The 19150-nt window shown below is 52.7% G+C and overlaps 4 protein-coding genes across 4 annotated transcripts; 2 read left to right on the forward strand and 2 right to left on the reverse strand.

Annotated features, from left to right (window-relative positions):
• Positions 1 to 621: 621 nt before the first annotated feature.
• Positions 622 to 2391, forward strand: SMAC4_04948 (uncharacterized protein; the record flags this gene model as incomplete). Its single annotated transcript, XM_066090213.1, has 1 exon — positions 622 to 2391. The coding sequence occupies one exon, from the start codon at positions 622 to 624 to the stop codon at positions 2389 to 2391; it is 1770 nt and encodes a 589-aa protein (XP_065945509.1).
• A 367-nt stretch (positions 2392 to 2758) lies between these two features.
• SMAC4_04947 (uncharacterized protein) lies at positions 2759 to 9182 on the reverse strand. Its single transcript, XM_003352785.2, has one exon. The coding sequence runs from the start codon at positions 8786 to 8788 to the stop codon at positions 3275 to 3277; it is 5514 nt and encodes a 1837-aa protein (XP_003352833.1). The 5' UTR covers positions 8789 to 9182; the 3' UTR covers positions 2759 to 3274.
• A 941-nt stretch (positions 9183 to 10123) lies between these two features.
• On the reverse strand, positions 10124 to 12634 carry SMAC4_04946 (uncharacterized protein). The gene is made up of 2 exons (XM_003352784.2): positions 11844 to 12634; positions 10124 to 11723 (listed from the first exon to the last, which is right to left on the reverse strand). Exons 1-2 carry the CDS (start codon positions 12520 to 12522, stop codon positions 10588 to 10590), a joined length of 1815 nt encoding a protein of 604 aa, XP_003352832.1. The 5' UTR covers positions 12523 to 12634; the 3' UTR covers positions 10124 to 10587.
• Positions 12635 to 14654: 2020 nt separating this feature from the next.
• Positions 14655 to 18946, forward strand: SMAC4_04945 (uncharacterized protein; the record flags this gene model as incomplete). Its single annotated transcript, XM_003352783.1, has 7 exons — positions 14655 to 14743; positions 14804 to 14886; positions 15719 to 16404; positions 16467 to 16629; positions 16981 to 17366; positions 17431 to 18089; positions 18490 to 18946. 7 exons carry the CDS (start codon positions 14655 to 14657, stop codon positions 18944 to 18946), a joined length of 2523 nt encoding a protein of 840 aa, XP_003352831.1.
• Positions 18947 to 19150: the final 204 nt, after the last annotated feature.

The following is a 19150-nucleotide window of genomic DNA, read 5'->3' on the forward strand; positions in this document are numbered from 1 at the left end:
TCTCGGTATGGTTTCGAAATATGGGGTTTGATAATTCTAGGGTGAGGAGTTCACTTGTTTTGTCATTGTCGGTTGTCGTTGATTCAATGTCGTTAACTCCGCCGTCTTTGAGGCTGCAGATGGTTTGTCATCAGTGCTGTTGTAGCAAATGTGGGACTCACGCTAGAAGGAACCTCTATCCATTACCTACAAAAAATACTACCCCAAAGGCCCCTTTGATGCTGGTACAAGCCTTGTTTCGTGTAACCACTAACAACGCCATGCATCACCAACGCCACTGCCTTTCAGATGTGAAGGCAACAGCTGACGCACCTTCACTTGGGTTTTTGAGGTTGATTACCAAACCGAAGCATATCCAAGGTTCTGGGTGCTTTCTCGAGAAGCTTCCTGATTCCTACCACAGATTAGGCTCTGAAACGTGGAAAATTCACGACAACTTCCTCTCGCATTATCGTCAACCTGAAATCCCAAGTTCTCACCCAACCCACCCCGCGATTCCACCTCCAGCACAACTGGTCGAAGAACCCGACGTGAAGCTGACCACAAATCATCCATCATCACCACCCAGAGCAAGGCTCACGAAAATACCCTCACGATTTCACCACCCATCTTCCTTCAAAAATGTCCGAAAAAGACCCCCTAGTCCTCTCCTACTCCCACCTGCACCACCTCCCCCAGCCCTCCTCCGCCCTGCACGTCCTCAAAAAGATCGCCTCCGTCGTCAAACCGCTCATGCGCGCCCGCGGCTGGCGCGTCCGTGAGCTCGGCGAGTTCTACCCGGAGCAAGAAAATCTTTTAGGCCTTAACATCAACCGCGGCGCCAAGATCTTGTTGCGACTACGCTACCCCTCCGACAAATCTCTTTTCTTACCCGTTGAGCAGGTAACAGACACAATGCTGCACGAGCTAGCACATATCGTGCACGGCCCCCATGATGGCAAGTTTCAGGCGCTGTGGGATCAGCTGCGGGATGAGCATGAGGGGTTGGTGATGAAGGGGTATACGGGGGAGGGGTTCTTGTCGGAGGGGCGAAGGCTTGGTGGTGGTGGTGGTGGTGGTGGTGGTTCTTCTTTTAACAGAGGAAGGATTCCGATGCATGAAGCGCGACGGCTGGCGAGGGAGCAAGCGGAGAAGAGAAAGGTGCAGACGACACTAAGTGCTGGGTCGGGACAGAAACTAGGTGGAGCGAGGCCGAGGCCGGGGCAGGATATCAGGAGGGTTATTGTTGAGGCGGTGGAGAGGAGGAATAAGACGTTGAAGGGGTGCGGAGTTGGGGTGAAGGATACGGGAGATAAAGGGCTAGGTGAGCAAGAGATCCGCAAGATCGAGGAGCAGGCGACTAGGAACGGCTTTCGCTCCAGGGCGGAGGAGGATGAGGCGAATGAAGCGGCCATTGCGCAGGCGTTGTGGGAGCTGGTGCAGGAGGACGAGAAGAAGAAGTTTGGGAGTGGGTATGTTGAGCCGAGTAGGGAGTTTCCGGCTGGGAGTCAGGGGGCTTTTCAACAGACCCAAGAGGATCTGGAGGGTAAAGGGTCAGCGACATCGTCTTTGTCGTCTAAACAACCACCGCCGATTCCTCATCACACTAAACCGGCCGCTAGGCCCACGGTCACTTCTCCTCGATCACCGCCGCCACCGCAGATTTCAGCAGAACGAGAACCATCCAACGAATCCTCAAGCGATGGTTGGGCCTGCAGGATCTGTACCCTCCACAACCCTGACACCTTCCTCTTGTGTGACGCCTGTGGTACCAAACGGCTGCCTCGGACTTTGACCAGCACTCCTACTTCTCTTCCTAAAGATAACACCAGGGGCTCCAGTTCCAGCTCTAGTTCCAAGCCAAGTTCCAGTTCAAAATCTAGCTCTTTAACCACAAAACACCCAAGCAGCTCAGTAATCGACCTAACCAAGTCCCCGCCGTCCATCCGTACCCGCCCATCGTCAAGTTCCCATAACTCCAAGCACAACTCATCTCACGGCTCATCTCACAGCTCATCTCACGGCTCCAGCTCCAAGTCCAAGTCCAGCTCCAACTCCAACTCAAAATCCCACTCTCACTCTCACTCCAGGACCACATCAGTATCAAGATCTGCATCAGTACCCGGATCCGCATCAGCATCAGCATCAAGATCAACACCAGTACCACAGCCAAAGTCAAGCTCAACCTCAACATTCCAGCACGACCCAAAGACCGACAAAGAAAAAGAAAAAGAAAGAGAAAGAGAGAAAGCAAAGAAAGCAAAATCCACCCTCCAAGCCCAAGCCGAAGCTGACGCCGCGCGCCACAAGCTCCTAACAGAAAAATGGCAATGTTCGTTTTGCGGCAAGAGGATGGAGAGGCAGTGGTGGACTTGCTCTACGTGTGGGAGGATGAAGGATAGTTCTAAGTGATGATTGAAAGTTGACTCCTGGGTCGGGTGCTGGATGAAGCTAGGTATGATATGAGTGGGTTATGGTATGGTATGATCATGATTAATCAATAGATGGCGGTGAAGGAATTCACGGATGGATGGATGACTGCATGTGGGTGTATAAATGGTTTGTTTTATTAAGGTAACTTGAAGGGGTGGGATGGCGGATCATGGTGTGGCATTGTTTTTATTTTATTTTTTAATTTTCCATGATACCCCTTGGTTGCTAGACCGATTGCATGAGGTGGTGGTGTATTTTCTGCTTAAAGTACAACAGGAACAGATCAGGAAGCGCCTCGGAATGTGATGGCATGGTGTAGAAGTCTTTCCTTCGTCTGAGGTGAAATGTCGTAACATATTTGTGCTTCCGAGTTATGAAAGTGCAACACTAAAACTATGCCAACGAAACAAAAGTGTGGAACAAACGCCTATTTCTTTTTTGAAAATCCGCTATAGTACCCTCATTCCTCTCTCATAGGTATGTAGATACACAGAGACTGCCATGAGAAACCTTTCCTTAAACCCAGCTGCAAAGCAAAAATCCACCACCCCCCCTCTCCTTAGTTTATCGATTCAACCGCTTGACCACTTTCACCCCACTTCACTCCCTTCTTCTTCGTCTCGTAAGCGAATACTTATGCCCATGCTTTCGTCTTTCGGGCATACTTCCCGACTATCACTATCCTTGGTAGTCGTTTCCCAACTTCTGCTTCTCCTTTCTGTTTTCCTCCCTCTCTTCCTAATTCATCCTTCTTTTTCTCACCCTGTTGACTGCGAAGTGCGCACGGTTCTTCCTCCCGTTCTACCCATTCTTTCACCCCTCTCTCGTTCTCTTCTTGTCCTTGCTTCTTTCTACCTCGCGTCTAGCGAGGTGTTGACGATGATGCCGTTCCAGAACCAGAACCACCGCCTAGTCCACTGCCACTACTCTTCAACTTAAGCTTGATGATCTTCTTCTTTGGCTCGCCACCACCATTGGTCGTAGCAGCGGCGGGAGTCGGGTTGAGAGGCGAATGGGATTCCTTGAGGGGGTGCGGAGCCTTTTCGGAAGGTAATCCAGAAGGCAATGGTCTTCTCTCTTTCTCCCTGTCTCCTGATCCTGGCAGCGGTTTGCGGTCTTTCTTGATGAGCAGGCTGGAGCCGGATGGCCTGTCGCGGTCCCGATCACGATCGCGATCCCTGTCTCTATCACGGTCGCGGTCGCGAGGCTCCCGATCACGATCCTTGTAGCTGCTGGCGCTCTCTCGGTCGCTGTCTCTATCAGCTCGATCACGGTACTTGTCGCGCATCCGCTCCCTCTCGCGGTCAGTCCTCTCGCGATCACGGTCACTTCTCTCTCGTTCCCGTTCCCGATCACGGTTGCGTTCTCGGTCACTGTCAGTGCGTGATGCCCCCCTGTCGCTATCGCCCCGGTCGGTTCCTTTCTCCCTGTACTTCTCACGAGGTCGGTCGCGCTCACGATCGCTGTCCCGATCCCGTTCTCTGTACTTGTCCCTGTCCTTTTCACGAGGACGCTCGCGGTCACTATCCCGATCTCGTTCCCTGTACTTTTCTTTGTCTCGCTCCTTCTCGCGAGGACGCTCACGCTCGCGCTCGCGGTCACTGTCGCGGTCCATCCTCTCCCGGAACTTGTCCCGGTCCTTACTCCGCTGCTCCTTCTCAGCATACGAACTAGACGAGCCGTATCCATTACCAGCAGGCGACTGCATCCGACTCTTAGGGGATGAAGGCGCCGACCCGCTGCTGAATCCGACCGCAGCGCTCGACCGCTTGTGGACGGGCGTGGCAAGATCTCTGCCGGAGAAGCCGCTGGCGGTGGCGGCTAGCAGTTTCTGCTCGCGCTGGCCCTGTTCGTAGTCGATGTTGCGCTTAGCGCGACCGGATAGCTTCATCCATTTCCTAAATGGTACCGTGACGACCTTGGAGGGCCGACCGTTGGCGTTGGGTCGGACGGAGAATGTCGATGTACGGGAAGTCGGAGCCTGGGGCGCAGACTCGCGGAAGGAACTGCTCTTGGGAGCAGCCTCGGTTCGTAGAGGAGCCTCTTTCTTAAAGAATTCGCCCCGCGCCGAGTCTGACTTGAACGAGCTGTTGCGAGAAGGATCACTCCTGAAGGAGTCGGTGTTGGTCTTGATGATTTTCTTCGGGCTGGCTCCTTCAAGCGATTCATCACTCTTGCGCTTGATAACCGGCTTGACAATCTTCGGCTTGTTCAAGATGACAGTGCTGGGCTTTGGCGCAGGAACATCGTTAGGCTGCTGGGGTTTGGGTGCAGGCACGGGAGGAGGAGGAGGAGGAGGTGAAGCCGCTTTTGGCACAGCTGATTTGCTAACAGGCTGAGCGACGGGTGGATTGGGTGCGGGAGCACTTGGAACTGATGTGGGCAAGGGAGTGCGCGGACCGGCAGTCGTAGGAGGCCGAGGGGGCACGGCCAGTGCGATAGACTCCTTTCGTACTGGTGGGGGAGCCTCTGGTGCTGGTGACTCCCTTGGTTTAGCGATATACGATGGTCGCGATTGTAGCTTCACGATTGTCTTCTTCTCAGGCGGCTTGATCTCCACCCTGGCAGCCGAGAACGATGAGGCAGTCGACGGGGCCGGGGCCGGGGCCGGCAGTGGCACAGGAGGCGGTGGAGCTTCGATCGCAGCCATTTCCCTATTCTTAGGACAGGTCCTGTACTCCGACTTGAACTTGACAACACACCTCTTCTTCGGCGGAGTTCCAAGGACTGGTGGTGCAGCGGCGACAATCGTCGGTTCGCGGGTCGCCTTCCATACGATGGGATACTTCATAGTAACAAGTAGAGAATCCTCCGGTTCAAACATGGCCGAGCAGAGCTCCAGCAGTTGACGCTTTTCCTGCAGGCCAATGACTGGAGAATTGAATGCCTTCCATATGGAGATTTGCATTTCCCTGTTCCCCTTCAGCTCTTCTTTCAGCGCAGTAAGCGCATGGGCGATGTCCTCCCGACGCACTGCATCGAGCTTCCGTTGCTGTATTTCTGCGTCACCTTGGTCAATGACAAGACCTCCATCATCAAGAGCTTCAAGTTCCTGTGCCGAAGCCTTGTTCTCGCCGAACGCGATGGCAGCGATTCCCTGGCAAAAGACCTTGAACAAGCGATCGCGGACGAAGGGCGAGCTGTCGGTGCTCATATATGAAAGCAGAAGCTTGAGAATAGGGGCCTTCGAGATCATCCCAAGCTCAACCAGGCATTCGAACGCCTTGATCCGGACAAGATCGATGTTGTCGTCCTGGAGATATTGCACGAAGTCGAGGGCCGATTCAGGGATGACGCGAGCCTTCATTAGCCTCATCTTGCAATGAAGAGCCGTTGTGGTCCAGATGTTCTGATATGTTAGGGTCCATTCGTCCATCCTGCGAAACTTGTCGATCTCTTCGATGGTTTTCTCAATGAAGCTCTTGAATTCCGCATCGTCGTCGTCGAAAGGATCCAGGTTTTTGATAAGATACCCCTCGGTAATCTCTTTCTGCGGGATCAAAGACGTGGTCAGGGCATCAAGGAGCTTGGCGATGTAGAACTGATCCGAGAACTCATTCTCCGAATTGTCATTGAACATGAGCATCTCCATGATGAACTGTCGAGCCCGCTTGGAGCACCTTCCTTTCTCCTGTAGGTCCGTCGTCCGTGCCAGCACCGCAGGAATCGCACACTGGATGGCATACTGACCCTTGTCGGTGAAATCATTGGGGGCAATTGGGTAGTTATAGGCATCCTTCTTGCCAGGGATAGGTACTTTCTTGCAGAAGAACTTCCGGAAGCAGAGAATGAGATGGACCATACCGATGTAGTTCAAATCAGGATGGGCTTGCTTGGCGAGATCCTCCACAGCCATAACTCGAACACCATGGTAATACCTCTTGTCCATCACGGTACGCGTCTCGACCGTCGAGTGAACCGGATGTCTCTTTTCCCGCTTGAAAGCGAGCATCGCGTCCTGGTGGGCCACGACGTCTCGGTCCTGTTGCAGTTGTGCCAGATACATGTACTCCTGCATGTCGGTCTTCATGAAGCAAAGCCACTCCATGTTGGCATCTAGCCGAATCCATTCGTATGACTCTTGATCCATCTTGGTTTGGACCTCTTGAGCCCAGTCCTGCAAACCCCAGTCCTCCATATCCTTTTGGCTGGTGAGAACATCGCCCAACATGTTAAAGTAGACAACATCGTCCTCCTGAATTTCATGCTTGTCACTATTGCTGTTGGCAGCCGCGGCCATGGCCTTTTTGGTGCGTTTGAGGCGCTTGTACTTTGTGTTGTACGCAATCTGCAGATTTGTCCCACCTTTGTCTTTCTCCGTAATGAGCTGATAGTGCTCATAAGGTGTGCCGTCTGCTTCGTGAATCCGGACGGTGAACGGACCAGTGAAAAGCTTAGGGACGTCGCCGGCATAGACATTGTGGATTTCTTCTTGCAACTCCCTCCAGAATTCGTCCTTCGAGATGCTTTTCTTGACCGGCCCTTGGTATTGGAGAATTTGGATATCGACGTTGAGGTTCTTCTTGTTGAACTTTTGGTGAATATCCAGTTTTGGGCAGCCCGCAGCGAACACGTACTGATCCCACAGCTCGTCGGGGACATATTGACTGCGTTTCTCGCACTGTCGACGGAAGTCCTGAAAGGAAAGGGAGGTAGCCTTGGGATCCGTGTTGGAGATATTGGCTGTCGAAACCATCTGGGACAAGACGCGGACGACACCTGTGGAGCCGGGAATCTTGGACATGCGCTGATCGAGAATGTAAAGGACCAGTGGCGCCTTGAGCGCCATGAACTCGAGCTCAAAGTCACCAAGATGGAGGTAATCGCCCAGAGCATGCAGTGAGGGTCTCCTAACATCTGCCTCGATAAGCTTGTCTGAAAGCGTCTTGATATGGAAGCGATACCAGTTGTTTCCGCAGATGGTCTTCATGAACAGATCCGTCATGAACCACTGGAGACCAAGAATAAGCCAAGTGTCGGACCGCTCATTTGGCACGATGTGCACTCCCAGGTACTGACTGGCGAGGGCATGGACGAGCTTCCTGGTGACCTCGATTTCCGTGTCTATGATGGCTTCGGGGTACAGCAAACGCGTACTGCACAAGGATAAGGAGTTTGCAACCGCCGTGTCGTGGACCAGATCTTCGACAAAGCACATCTTGTAGGCTTCATATGGATAACGGCCGAACTCTGGGGCGAAGAAGTCGGCAGCAGCCACGACAACGTTGCAGGTCCACCGAACTTCCTCAACACGGCCGGGAAGGCAATAGCCATGAATTCTGGCTGCATTAGCCCCGAGCTTCTCGTCCGCCTCCTCAGTTCTAAACTCTGCTCCGAGATCAACGTGCTCAAAGGGGCCAACGGCGAAACCGATGTGCCTAGCAGCGGTATTCACGCATTCGAAAATCATGGTCTTCTTGCTCTCATCCTTGGGGTGCATCTGCTCGCCAGTAAGATTACCAGAGCAGACCACAGTCATCTCCCTTAGCTTGTCCTCTTCAGTGAAAGACGACCCAGGGTTGTGCGAAGAAATGTCGGAGGCCTTGCGTTTCCGACTGCCCTCCAGAAGAGTCGATAGGGAAGACTGGGTAGCCAAAGGCTGTGCGAAGGCATCACCCAAGGTCCTTGGGCAGGTGATTTTGATTGTCCAGGAATGTCGAGAACCAGGATCATCAAGGCAAGGGAAAATGCAAGACGCCGTACCAGGCTCCAGCGAATGCCGAGTGTAAACGTGTGGGTATCTTAGATCACCTTCCTCAACGCCGACAAAGTGCAGACCATCTCTGATTCTCTTGGACTTGAAAGGCACAACCACCGTAATTTCCTCAATCGCGTCTGAGAAGCCTGTCGTGTTGTCCGATACCGCCTTTGCGGTCTTGAGCTTGAGAATGCGTTTCGGCTCAGCATCCCGGACGAGAGCGTCCGGCCGGAGACGAATCCTGAGGGACGCATCGGCTGGTACACTAATGTTCAGCTGCTCTGCCCTTTCCACGACGGGAAGCTGGCGGCGTGCCTCTGGCAGTAGTGGTGCCATCCATTTCTTCATTATGTGATGTTGAGTGGCACCAATTTGGGCATTCGTGGGAGGCTCCATTCGGTCGTATGGATCATAAGCCTCTGCATGTGTCTTGTAGCCGTCGACCGTGATGTTTGTGACGTCGATATCACATTGCCGCGTGTCCAGGATGAGTTCCTCCAGGTCGGGAATCAGAGGATAGATCTTGAACGTGCAAATGCCGCTGACGCTCTTCTCCCTGAAGTTGATGTCTAGCTCCACCTCTTGCCTCAAGATGGCGTACGGCTCGGCAGCGGGACCAGGGTCGGGGGCGTTCATCGTACTGGCGAGGGCCAGATCTCCGTTCTCGAGTCCTGACATGCTGGATGTTGCTGTGTGGCCGGTGAGGCCGGCAAGATGATGGACGCAGTGGTTTGGTTAAAGTAGGTCGTCGCTTGTGTGATCGGGAGGGACGTCGTGAAATGTCGAGAGGAGAGCGGGGAGCCAAAGGAGAAGGCTTGTCGAGGTCGGTTTTATGGGAAAGTGAACAACTTGCAAGAGCTCGACCTGGCAAAGCTTGGACAGGCCGACAACGCTCACTCGGTCATGGCAAGAGGTGGCGCATGGAAGCGACCCCGCGATATCGTAGTTAACTCGGCTGCGATGGAGATTATGCGGACTGACGTGACAGAGGTAGCTTGTTAGAGCAAAGGCCGGTCAGTGGTCACAGACGCAACGGGTTGGACGCTACCTCTGATGATCGGACTTGTATTATTCTTTTTTTTTTAATCTATAACTGCGCGATAGGGCGGGGGCTGGGTTGCGCAACTGCAGGAGTCGGAGGTCCGCCGGTGCAGGAGAGAAGATGCTACTATTCTGCGAGGAGGAGAAGTTGGACGATTGTTCGAGAGCTGCGTGGCGGGTGGATTTAACCAAGGCAAATGAAGGGCGTGTGCTTCTGGACAGACTGCGGGATTCGGCGCGGGGCAAATCGTCGTAATCCGTGGGCATACGTCGCAGGGCCGATGGGCGGTTCTGGTGGGCGTTCTGATGGTGACGAGGAAAGAGCAAAGCAAAAGGCGACCGGACCTGTCGTTCAAAGCTTCCTTCCCAGAGTCCCGTCGCGGGTTGGAGTTTCCAGAGTCGCAATCGGTCAGGCACCTACAAGGTACGGGTGGAGGTACCTTCAATTCAGTACAATACCAGCAGTCGCGACTACACCAAACACGATCACGTTCGCGTCTTTTGACCAGACGTGCGTGCGTCTAGAGGATGACTGACGGACCGAATTGTCCGTATTACAAATATGTGCTGCACTGCAGTAAATCTGATTTGAAGGAAATCAGAATCCGGACCAAAGTTGGAGGTCCTGGAGATGTTCGACGTGTGGTTGCGGACACAGGTCAGAGGTACCTTTTTACCGCGTTGTGACTTTGCGACAAATGTGACGACCTGGGTCACTGGTTGCCTGCCCTCGACAACCGTTGCTGAGTGCAGTGAATGCAGGAGCACCTGAAAGCCAAGCGTCGTCGAGCCAGTGCCGGAGTTTTGCCGCCCCGAACTGCCATGTTTTGTCCTTTGAGGTTCGGTCTTGGCATGCGCTCAGCGTCCGTGTGGGTCATCAGTGGGTCTGCGCGCCCTCGACCAGATCCAACTTTTTGATTGGCCAGTGCTTCCGCGCTCGTGGCCCCGCAATGTTCCATCCTCCAGAGCTGCCGATGATGTCGTCAGTCGTCACATGGCGGTGAGCTCGGTGTTGAAACCGACCGATATCAACAAGGTTTCAACGTCAAGATAACAAAATTGGCTATTTTTTGTGTTACAGCTATGGAAGACTACGCCGACAAACAATACAAAACGTGCTATGACCCTGGCATTGTGCATGCCGAATCTCCAACTTCCCATCAACGACTTCGAGTAGTTATGCCGTGTTATGATTGTTTGAAATAAGTGATGATACTTATCGAGATGATGTGAAGAGTGTAAGACGAAACTAAAGCATCCCGGGCTACTCCTACGTTGGAAATACCCAGAACCCAAACACCAAATTAACACAAAATACAAGACTGTCCGGCTATGAAGTAAAAGAACACCATGGCTTGTTATCCCTTAATGACCACCTAACGCCAGCCGAGAACACTCTCAATGCCAGATAAGAAATAAGAAAATGTGGGAGATGTTCAATGTTTCCCCCTCTTGTCCCTACGCTTTCTTCTTGCGTGGGCTTTCAATGTCTCCTCGTCCAGGATATCCTGCGGGAGCGCGAATTCTTGTTCATCACCATCTGGTACCGGCTGACCCCAGGCCAGCACGTTTCTGCCCCTTCGCCTGTTCTTGTTGAGCGCAGCATCTCGCTGATATGGCTTCTTGAAGAACGAGGTAAACTCTTTGTATGGTTCGGGCTCTGGTTCGGGCGGTGGCGGAGGAGGAGCTGGACGTTTGCCCTTTTTGGACGGCTTCTTCTTCGCCGCGGCGATTGCCTCTTCACGGAGCTGCTTTGCAATGGAAGCGTCGACGTCGCTCTCGTCTGGTGGGTCGCCGTCAGATTCGCCCGTGTCTTGTTCTCGATCCTCCATTTCCTCATCACTGTCAGCAATAACCCTATGCTTGGCCGCATCCTCATCTTTTCGATGATCCTTAAGTTCAACTTTATGCTTTGCGTCCTCGTGCTTACGCTTTCCGTTCTTCCCTCCGCCTTGCGGCTTGTTGACCTTTCCGTTGGCCTTTCCGCCAGACTTGCCGCCAGACTTGCCGCCCTTGCCGCCCTTTCCGCCGCTGTCGGCATTGGTTGTTCGGTCCTTTTTCCGTTTTCTGCGCTTCTCTTCGGCCGCCCATTTCCGGAACTTTTCCAAGATGGCTTGGCAGCCTTTGATGAAGTGCTCTCGCGCAGGCTCGAACTGCTTCTTACGACCTTCTGTGATTCCACTGACGCCCATTACCCGCAGCCAGTCATGGCCCTGCAAGGCATCCAGCAGTCGGACAATTTGGTCCTTCTCATGTTGAGCTCGTCCCTTTTCCGAGTTCCGTATTGAGCGTTCCAAACGTTCTGCTTTTTTGTGGGCCGTTTCGTAGAGCGAATCCGGCAACGGGTCATCCTTCAAGGCTGCTTTGCCCTTGTGTTGGGTTTCCAAGAAGCTGAAGTTGATGGTCTGGGAATCGTAGAGATCGGTAAACAGGGCATCGCCGTAGCCTCGGATGGGATAGGATTCGATCGGACGAGGCTGGAAGCCGCCCGGTTGAGCGACCGGGGTAGATTCATGAGTCACAGGGAGATAGGTGCTGCCAATGACAATCGGGGTGTCAAGATTTAAGAGATCTATTCAGAGAATCAATTGACGTTAGTGATTGCTCGGCGAGCCATACTGATGGCGGGGTTTTCCAAAACCGAGCTGTTCAGGGTTGTAGAATAGGGGGTAGGGGTTGTGTTGTGACTTACGCTGTTCCTTGGGATCGTTGCCGATTACCTCATCATAGTCGGGAAAGTAGGCGGCCAACTCGCTCTTGAAGCGAGTGCCTTCCTGCGATCGTAATTTGCGACCGCCCTCCTTGATGGTGTCGGCAGCATTGGGGTTCAACCTGCTCAATTCGTGCTTCAAGCCATTGACAACTTTTTCTTGGTGTCTTGTAAGGCCCGATGGTTGTTTGGTGGCAGTTGTGCTGGGTTTTGCACCAGTGGTGGGAGGGGCACGCGAGGGATTTGGGGGCTTTGGTGCCGCAGTGACAGTGACGACAGGCTTCGGGTTAGGGGCTGGTGTCGGGGCCTTCGCGTCGCGCGACTCAATTGAAGTCGACTGACGAAATGACGGCCGGGCGGGTATCTCGACGGCAAACTCGTATCGAGCCTTTTTGGGAGCAACTGGATCACATTCTCGGGCAGTGGTGGGCTCAAGCGATCGCTTGTTGCGTTGATGGGTTGTGGTGGTGGTAGTGGTGGCCGTGTTCTGCTTGATTGGGGATGGGGACTGTTCGGGCTTCGCGTTCGCGAGCGGGTGTTGGGCGTGGGCGGCGTGGTTCTGCGGTGACGAGTGCGACCGGTAGGTGACAGTGTTGCTCGAATGCGGATGACGCAGACCTTCAGCTCGTCGCGAGCGGGTCACGGATGTGCTCGTAGCCATTTGAGAGCAAGCCCTTCATGGTGCGAAAGACATGTGCCGTGATGCTGGTCGAGAGTTGCGAAGTGCACGAATTGAACGATTGATTTTGGTCCCTGGTTGAGTTGACTGTTCGTTGTGGTTCAATTTGCTGTGGCCAGCTGCCCTTTCTACTCTTGCCCGGCCTTTGCTCGTTTTTTTCGGGTCGGGTCGAGTGAACCACGGGCGAGCAGCGCAGCCTGTATGTGGAAGAGTGGAAGGTGCACTGTCCGCTGTTCCTTCCTTGTTGCGATGAATTTGGCTGCGGGCGGGTGCTTGTAGGCCTGAAAAACAGGGCAAGTGCGCCTTGATGCAGTGGAATTCACGGGCGTTCTCGACGCAGGCAGCCTTTCAAGTTTCACTTCCCCTTTTCATTCTCAACAACCTCAACCTGCAAACTACCAGTACAAGTTCTTCACTCCAAAGTGGCGGGTGCAACTCGTTCATCCCGTCCTCATGCTGTCTCCGTCATTCATTTGGTCAATTGACCCATTCGCATATCTGCCTCTGCTCATCGCCTCGGCCACGATTGCAGCTATTCGCAGCGGTGTTGACCCCGTTTGTTCGTTACTGGCCCTTACCGCAATTCAGCTCAGACCGACCTTGGGCTTGGACCGCTCAATCTGCTGTCGGGAAAGGATGCAGTTCACTGCGCGATCTTTTGTCGTTCTCAGCTTCAATTCCCTCGCATGCGGCAGCCAAGGGAACTATAAATGGAAAGGTCCCTCAATAACCTGAGAAGAGTTCACCGTACCAATGTCTCCAACGACGTCAGTACGGACTCGGCCGTCCAATCCCCGACACTGGCTCCGGCTTAAAATGATGGGCAACGGGGATTTTAAGTGCACACAGCACATTGATCCACTGGAGACGACAGTGACCCACCACCACCACCACCACGAGGGAGCATGCAAGCCAGCACGATTGGAGTTAGTGATCTACCTCCTGTGCCTGGGCTGACCAAGCTCATTTGCAGGTACCATGCTATCGGTATCAGGAGCGGACGACATCTTCCTTCTTCCATTCCAGAAGTGGTGACAAGGCATCATTGCTCGTTTGCTCGAATCCATCATGACCAGACTGTTGACTTCACTCCACGACGATATGGAGGATATACTGGAACACCACAAACAGTCTAAATGTCGACTTTCATCTTCTCAAATTCCGCTTGCGCATGGGGACATAGGCAGCAAAAGGCCCTTATCGGGTCACTTCCAAATGTGGAAGGCGATGAATAAGAGCAGAGAACTAACATCATGGGGAATACCACGGTAAGCATCTCAGAACACACGTCCATCATGATGAGTATGACGCGCCGCGTGCCCCTCGTCAACATTGAAATATGATATGAGAAGCCTGCAACTCCCGTGAGCTGAGCTTACTCTTCTCTTTCGTTTACATCTTCTGTCATGCCATCTTGGTCCATTATTCGGTTAATGAGAATGCCCAACGTCACTTGCCATGAGATGGCGACCCTCACCGATACCAAAGAACTGGAAGTCTGGCTTTGGTCAGTTCGATATGGCATCTCTGCCCTGTTTATCGTTTTGCTCCCAGGATGGTTGTATCAACTCCAACAGCAACCAGTCAGTGTCAGGTCCAACTGGCGCCAGTACCTCAAATTGGCATGTTCCCTTTCTAATGGCTTGCCTGAGACTGGAAAGCGGCAGAGTACTGACACTTTCATCAGGTCATAACAACGTTGTTCTTCGTCCAACAACTTATCACTGCGTATTTCTGTACCTCGACAGCAGCAGTGATTTGTCCAGTCCTGGTAGCGCTGCTTCCGGTCGCTTCACTAGGACTTGTAATCCTCTCTCAGGTAGAGCACCGAAGATCTGTTAAACCATCAAGCCCTATCCTCCTTTACCTCTTGACGTCTGCTCTTTGCGACGCAGTACAGCTCACAATACCATCTCTGCGGTATGTTGACAATCATGGCGACCGCCTTATCATCGGGCTGCATTTGGCCGCTGAGACTACCGTTTCTACATCGAGTGCTTGAGCAAAGAAAGCGTTTTGAACCAAGAGAGCGGCAATGATTCGCTAGAAGAGAGAGCCAGCGCTCTCAGCAGGGCCTTCGTCACTTGGATCGGTCCAGTCCTCAAGGCTATAGAATGGTTCTGCTGAATGAGAGACTCCCGAGTGTTGACCACAAGTTGAAGTCTGGGACTCTTCGAGCGTCAATTCTGCGAACGCTCTCCCGGTACTGTTAGTTCGGATTGCGGATCTAGTGGTTGACTTCGATGTGCTAACAGTCTCTTAGCTTCATCTCCATTAGCGTTGGTACTGCTGAGATGTCTTCGCGCTCCCTTTCTAAGAGTCATTGCTCCACGACTCTTCGTCATCGTATTTCAGTATGGTCAGCCGGTATTGATCCGTTACGCCATCAAATATGTACAGTCCCCGGAAACCAATGAGGATAAAGGTTATCTCTTGATGTTTATTGCCGCCATCGTCTACATTGGTCTTGCAGTAGGTCAAAGGGTTGTCCAATTACCTGTTTAACTGACACTGACATTTCTCGTAGCTATCAACGAGAGCATACCAGCAGGCCTAAACCGACTACAGGTCATGATTCGAGGCGCCCTACTTGGGTTGGTTCATGAGAACTCGCTGCTCGCTCGTCATGAGCCGTACAGCAAAGGAAAGACAGTAGCCATTGCATCAACAGACGTGAGTGCCCTCGAAGATGCCCCAAGGATGATGCATGAGTCTTGGGCCCTCTTGGTTGAGGTAGTCATTGGAAGTGTCCTGCTGGCCAAGCAAGTTGGATGGTTATGGCTGGTGCCTCACGTTATCATCATCTGTGAGTCTGCATATCTTGAGTAAGGTGTGAATTTGTGTAGTGTTGGTCACTTACCCCTTAATAACAGTATGCTCTCGAGTCAGCAGATATGTCGCTCGCAACCTCAAAAGCAGCCAGGCTACGTGAAACTCAGCAACACAAGGACGCATTTCCGCGACTTCCACGATGCTGAGCTCCATCAAGACCATCAAAATGCTGGGTCTCCAAGATATTGCCGAGAAACACATACTTGGGCTGAGAGAATAAGAGCTAAATAAAGCGAAGCGTGTTCGCTGGATTATGTCGATATACAATGCTAGTGGTATGTCCCCAATAAATCTACTATCCATCCAGCCCATAATCAAATCCTATCCATTTCTAACAACCCCCTAGCCAATGCCCTGAGCATGTTCGCCCCAGTCATAACTATCGTCCTCTTCACCATCATCGCCATGGCAAACGGGACTGCTCTCGATATCAAGACGGCCTTCCCGACGATTGCCGTCCTCGCATTAGTGACGCATTCGGCAAACATGGTCATGACGATCGTACCACAAGCGATAGCGGCCTGCGCGAGCTTCGACAAGATTGAAGACTACATCAAGTCCCAAAAGGCACCTGCGATCAGCCACTCACCTCGCCCTGCACAGCTAGCCGAAGGGTCCGAGGTGTCAATCCAGGGCTTGACCGTACAGTGGACTCCAGAAGGCAGCCCTACTTTGAAGGACATCAACCTCGAGCTCTTACGAGGCCAAGTGGTTGCTTGTTTGGGGCCAGTCGGTGCCGGAAAATCAACCTTGGCACGAGCAATCCTCGGGAAAGTACCACTGATAAAGGGCACAATCAGGCATCGTACCGAGAGCATCGCATATTGTGCACAAGTCCCTTGGCTTCCCAATCGGACCATCAGACAAGTCATTTGTGGGTCGATGGTAAAGTACAATGTCGGTAACGAGTGGTATCGTGCTGTTATCCGGTCATGTTGTCTCGACCAAGATCTAGCTGTCCTTCCTGATGGTGACCAGACTGTGGCCGGAGCTGACGGGATGAACTTGTCTGGTGGACAACGGCAGCGTGTGGTAAGAACAAGGAGAACAAAACAAAACCGTGAGTGGCTGATGACTAACTTTTACATCTTCAGGCCCTTGCGCGTGCCGTCTTTCATCGTTGTAATATGGTGGTGCTTGATGATCCGTTCAGCGCTCTTGATGGAAAGACAGGAGATCAAGTTGCTCAAAACCTTCTTGGGCCGAAGGGGGTTTTCCGACAGCTGAACGCCGCGGTGTTTTGGATAACGAGTTCCAGTAAGTCATTCATTATGTGCACAACATGGGATAATGCCCACTGACTTCCCTCCTAGCCAAAAACGTTGATCTGAATGGCCATGTTGTCATTCTCGAACGCCGTATCATAGAACGAGGCACCTGGGGGGAGCTGAGAGACAAAAGCTAAGAAATCACCGATTATATCCATCAAGACGACATGGATACAGCCGATAAGGAAGAATCGAAACCATCCGTGATAAACAAGAATAAGGCTCGAGACTCACCGAAAACGTCCCCGCATGACCTCAGACGCTCACAAGACGATCTTTTACTCTATTGTAAGTACTAACTCTCACCAGGAAACACAAGGAAGCTAACATAGCCTTATAGGGTACTACTTCTTCAATGCCGGGCCCTTGAACATTCTGCTAATGGTGACTTGCACGGCATCGTACTCCTTCTTCATTACCTTCCCCCAGTACTGGGTCAAATGGTGGATGCAGAACGACGAGCTCAATACTGCTAGCAAGAGAGGCACGGTCTTTTACGCACTGGGCTACGCCCTCCTATACCTGATGGCTTGGATATCTACGAACAGCACGATGCTATCAACCGTCTTTCGAATTGCCCCAACCTCCGGGCTAGCTCTTCATCGAACTCTCTTGCGCACGATCATGCACGCACCCCTCCTCTATTTCTCTACCGCAGATACAGGCGTTCTCCTGAACTACTTCAGCCAAGACATACAGCTCGTGGACAAAACGCTGGAGTCCGCCGTCATGGCCTTCGCAACCCAAGTGTTCAAGATGATTATGCAGGCGTCTGCTACTTGCTGCGCAGCCCATCATGGCCGTCACCCTTCCCATCTGTGCCGTTATCGTCTACGGGATCCAGAAGGTTTACCTATGCACTTCACGCCAGCTTCGACTCCTCGAGCTGGAGAGTCGGGCGGCTGTGAACTCGTCTCTTCTGGAAACCGTGCAGGGTATTGAGACAATCCGGGCATTTAGCTGGCAAACCGAGTCCGTGTTGGAAAACGTCCATGTCGTTGACCTAAGCCAGCGCGCTTTTTACATCTTGCTGTGTCTTCAAAGGTGGCTCAACGTGGTTCTCGATCTTCTCATTGCTGGTGTTGCCATTAGCACGATTTTTCTCGCGGTCAGCTTGAAGGGCACGGTGACTGGAGGCCAGGTTGGCGTGGCCCTTTCGGTCATCATCGCTGCCAATGCCACTCTCCTGAGCTTGGTTCAGTCGTGGACGAATTCGGAAATCTCGCTCGGAGCCATCTCGCGGTTGAAGAGCGTAGAGAAAGATACGCCAGAAGAGCTGGCCTCTATTTCCCTACCTGGTTCAATCGACAGGCCCTTTACCGGGTGGCCCTCGCCTTACCCTTATCATAACAATCCCAAACTCATTCGGTTTGAAGGAATCTCTGCATCAAATACGAGCAATGGCCCCTTGGTATTCCAGGATTTCAACCTCGAAGTTGCCGCTGGCCAGTTGGTTGTCATATGCGGACGGACAGGAAGCGGGAAGAGTTCCCTCCTCCTTGCAATGCTCCGTCTCGTTGATATCCGTGACGGGTCAATCCGCATAGAGAACCAGGACATCCGTCAAGCTCCTCTGCACATCATCCGGGAAACGGCCTTTATCACAGTTACGCATGATCCATTCCACTTACCCGACGCGTCTCTGCGCTTCAACCTCGACCCGACTTGCCTGCTTCTGACCATGCCCTAATATCAGTCCTTCAAATGCTTGGGTTATGGTCCCACCTCTCATCGTCCTCCTCGAATAGTTACCTAGGCTCAGAGCATCCTGTCATCGACGAAACCAGCCCTCTCCTTGCCAACATCAACACCAGAACTACCTCCTGTCCATACCCTTCTGGCCATCCAGTCCTCGATACTCCCCTCTCCCGCCCCCCGCCCTCTCCACCGGCCACCTCCAACTCCTCTCCCTCGCCCGCGCCATCATCAAAGCCCGACGCATGCGCGTCGCAGCCCAAGCCGCCTCAGATCAAGAATACGGTGACAGACGCGACATGACCGGTGGTCCCGACCCCATCTCATATTGTTCTTCCGCTCCAGGATTTCGCCACCCAAATATCGTCCAGCCGATCATCTTGCTGGATGAGATCACGGCGTCATTGGATGAGAAGACTGAACGAAAAGTGCTGGAAGTGATTAGAAAGGAGTGGGTGGAGAACAAATATATTGTTTTGATGGTTATGCATCGGTTGGAAGCGGTTAGGAAGACTTTGTTGAGGGGGAATGGGAGGGTGGGGGATTTGGTGGTGAATATGGAAGGGGGGAAGGTGGTTGGGATTGAGAAGGTGGGTGACGAGCAGCGTTAAGGGGGAAGAGAGATGAACAGCGATTGATTGATTAAAGCTGCCTGGGACTTTGGCCAAGTTCATCTCCATCTGAGGAAGGTACAATCAAGTGATTCTGGCAGAGCAGCATCGATTCAGGTTATCACCCACAACGGGATTCTTCTTCCTATGCCCCTTCCAGTTATTACTCAGAGACAACGGAAAGAAGAAGACAGCCTCCGGCCG

This window comes from Sordaria macrospora, chromosome 1, assembly GCF_033870435.1.
Source record: "Sordaria macrospora chromosome 1, complete sequence".
Taxonomy (NCBI): Eukaryota; Fungi; Ascomycota; class Sordariomycetes; order Sordariales; family Sordariaceae; genus Sordaria; species Sordaria macrospora.

Bases quoted from the DNA above. Each gene is read 5' to 3' on its own strand.
- SMAC4_04947 (XM_003352785.2), bottom strand. From the start codon at position 8,788: ATGTCAGGACTCGAGAACGGAGATCTGGCCCTCGCCAGTACGATGAAC.
- SMAC4_04946 (XM_003352784.2), bottom strand. From the start codon at position 12,522: ATGGCTACGAGCACATCCGTGACCCGCTCGCGACGAGCTGAAGGTCTG. The intron at 11,724-11,843 runs GTAAGTCACAAC...TTCTCTGAATAG, and splicing joins CAACGATCCCAAGGAACAGC to ATCTCTTAAATCTTGACACC.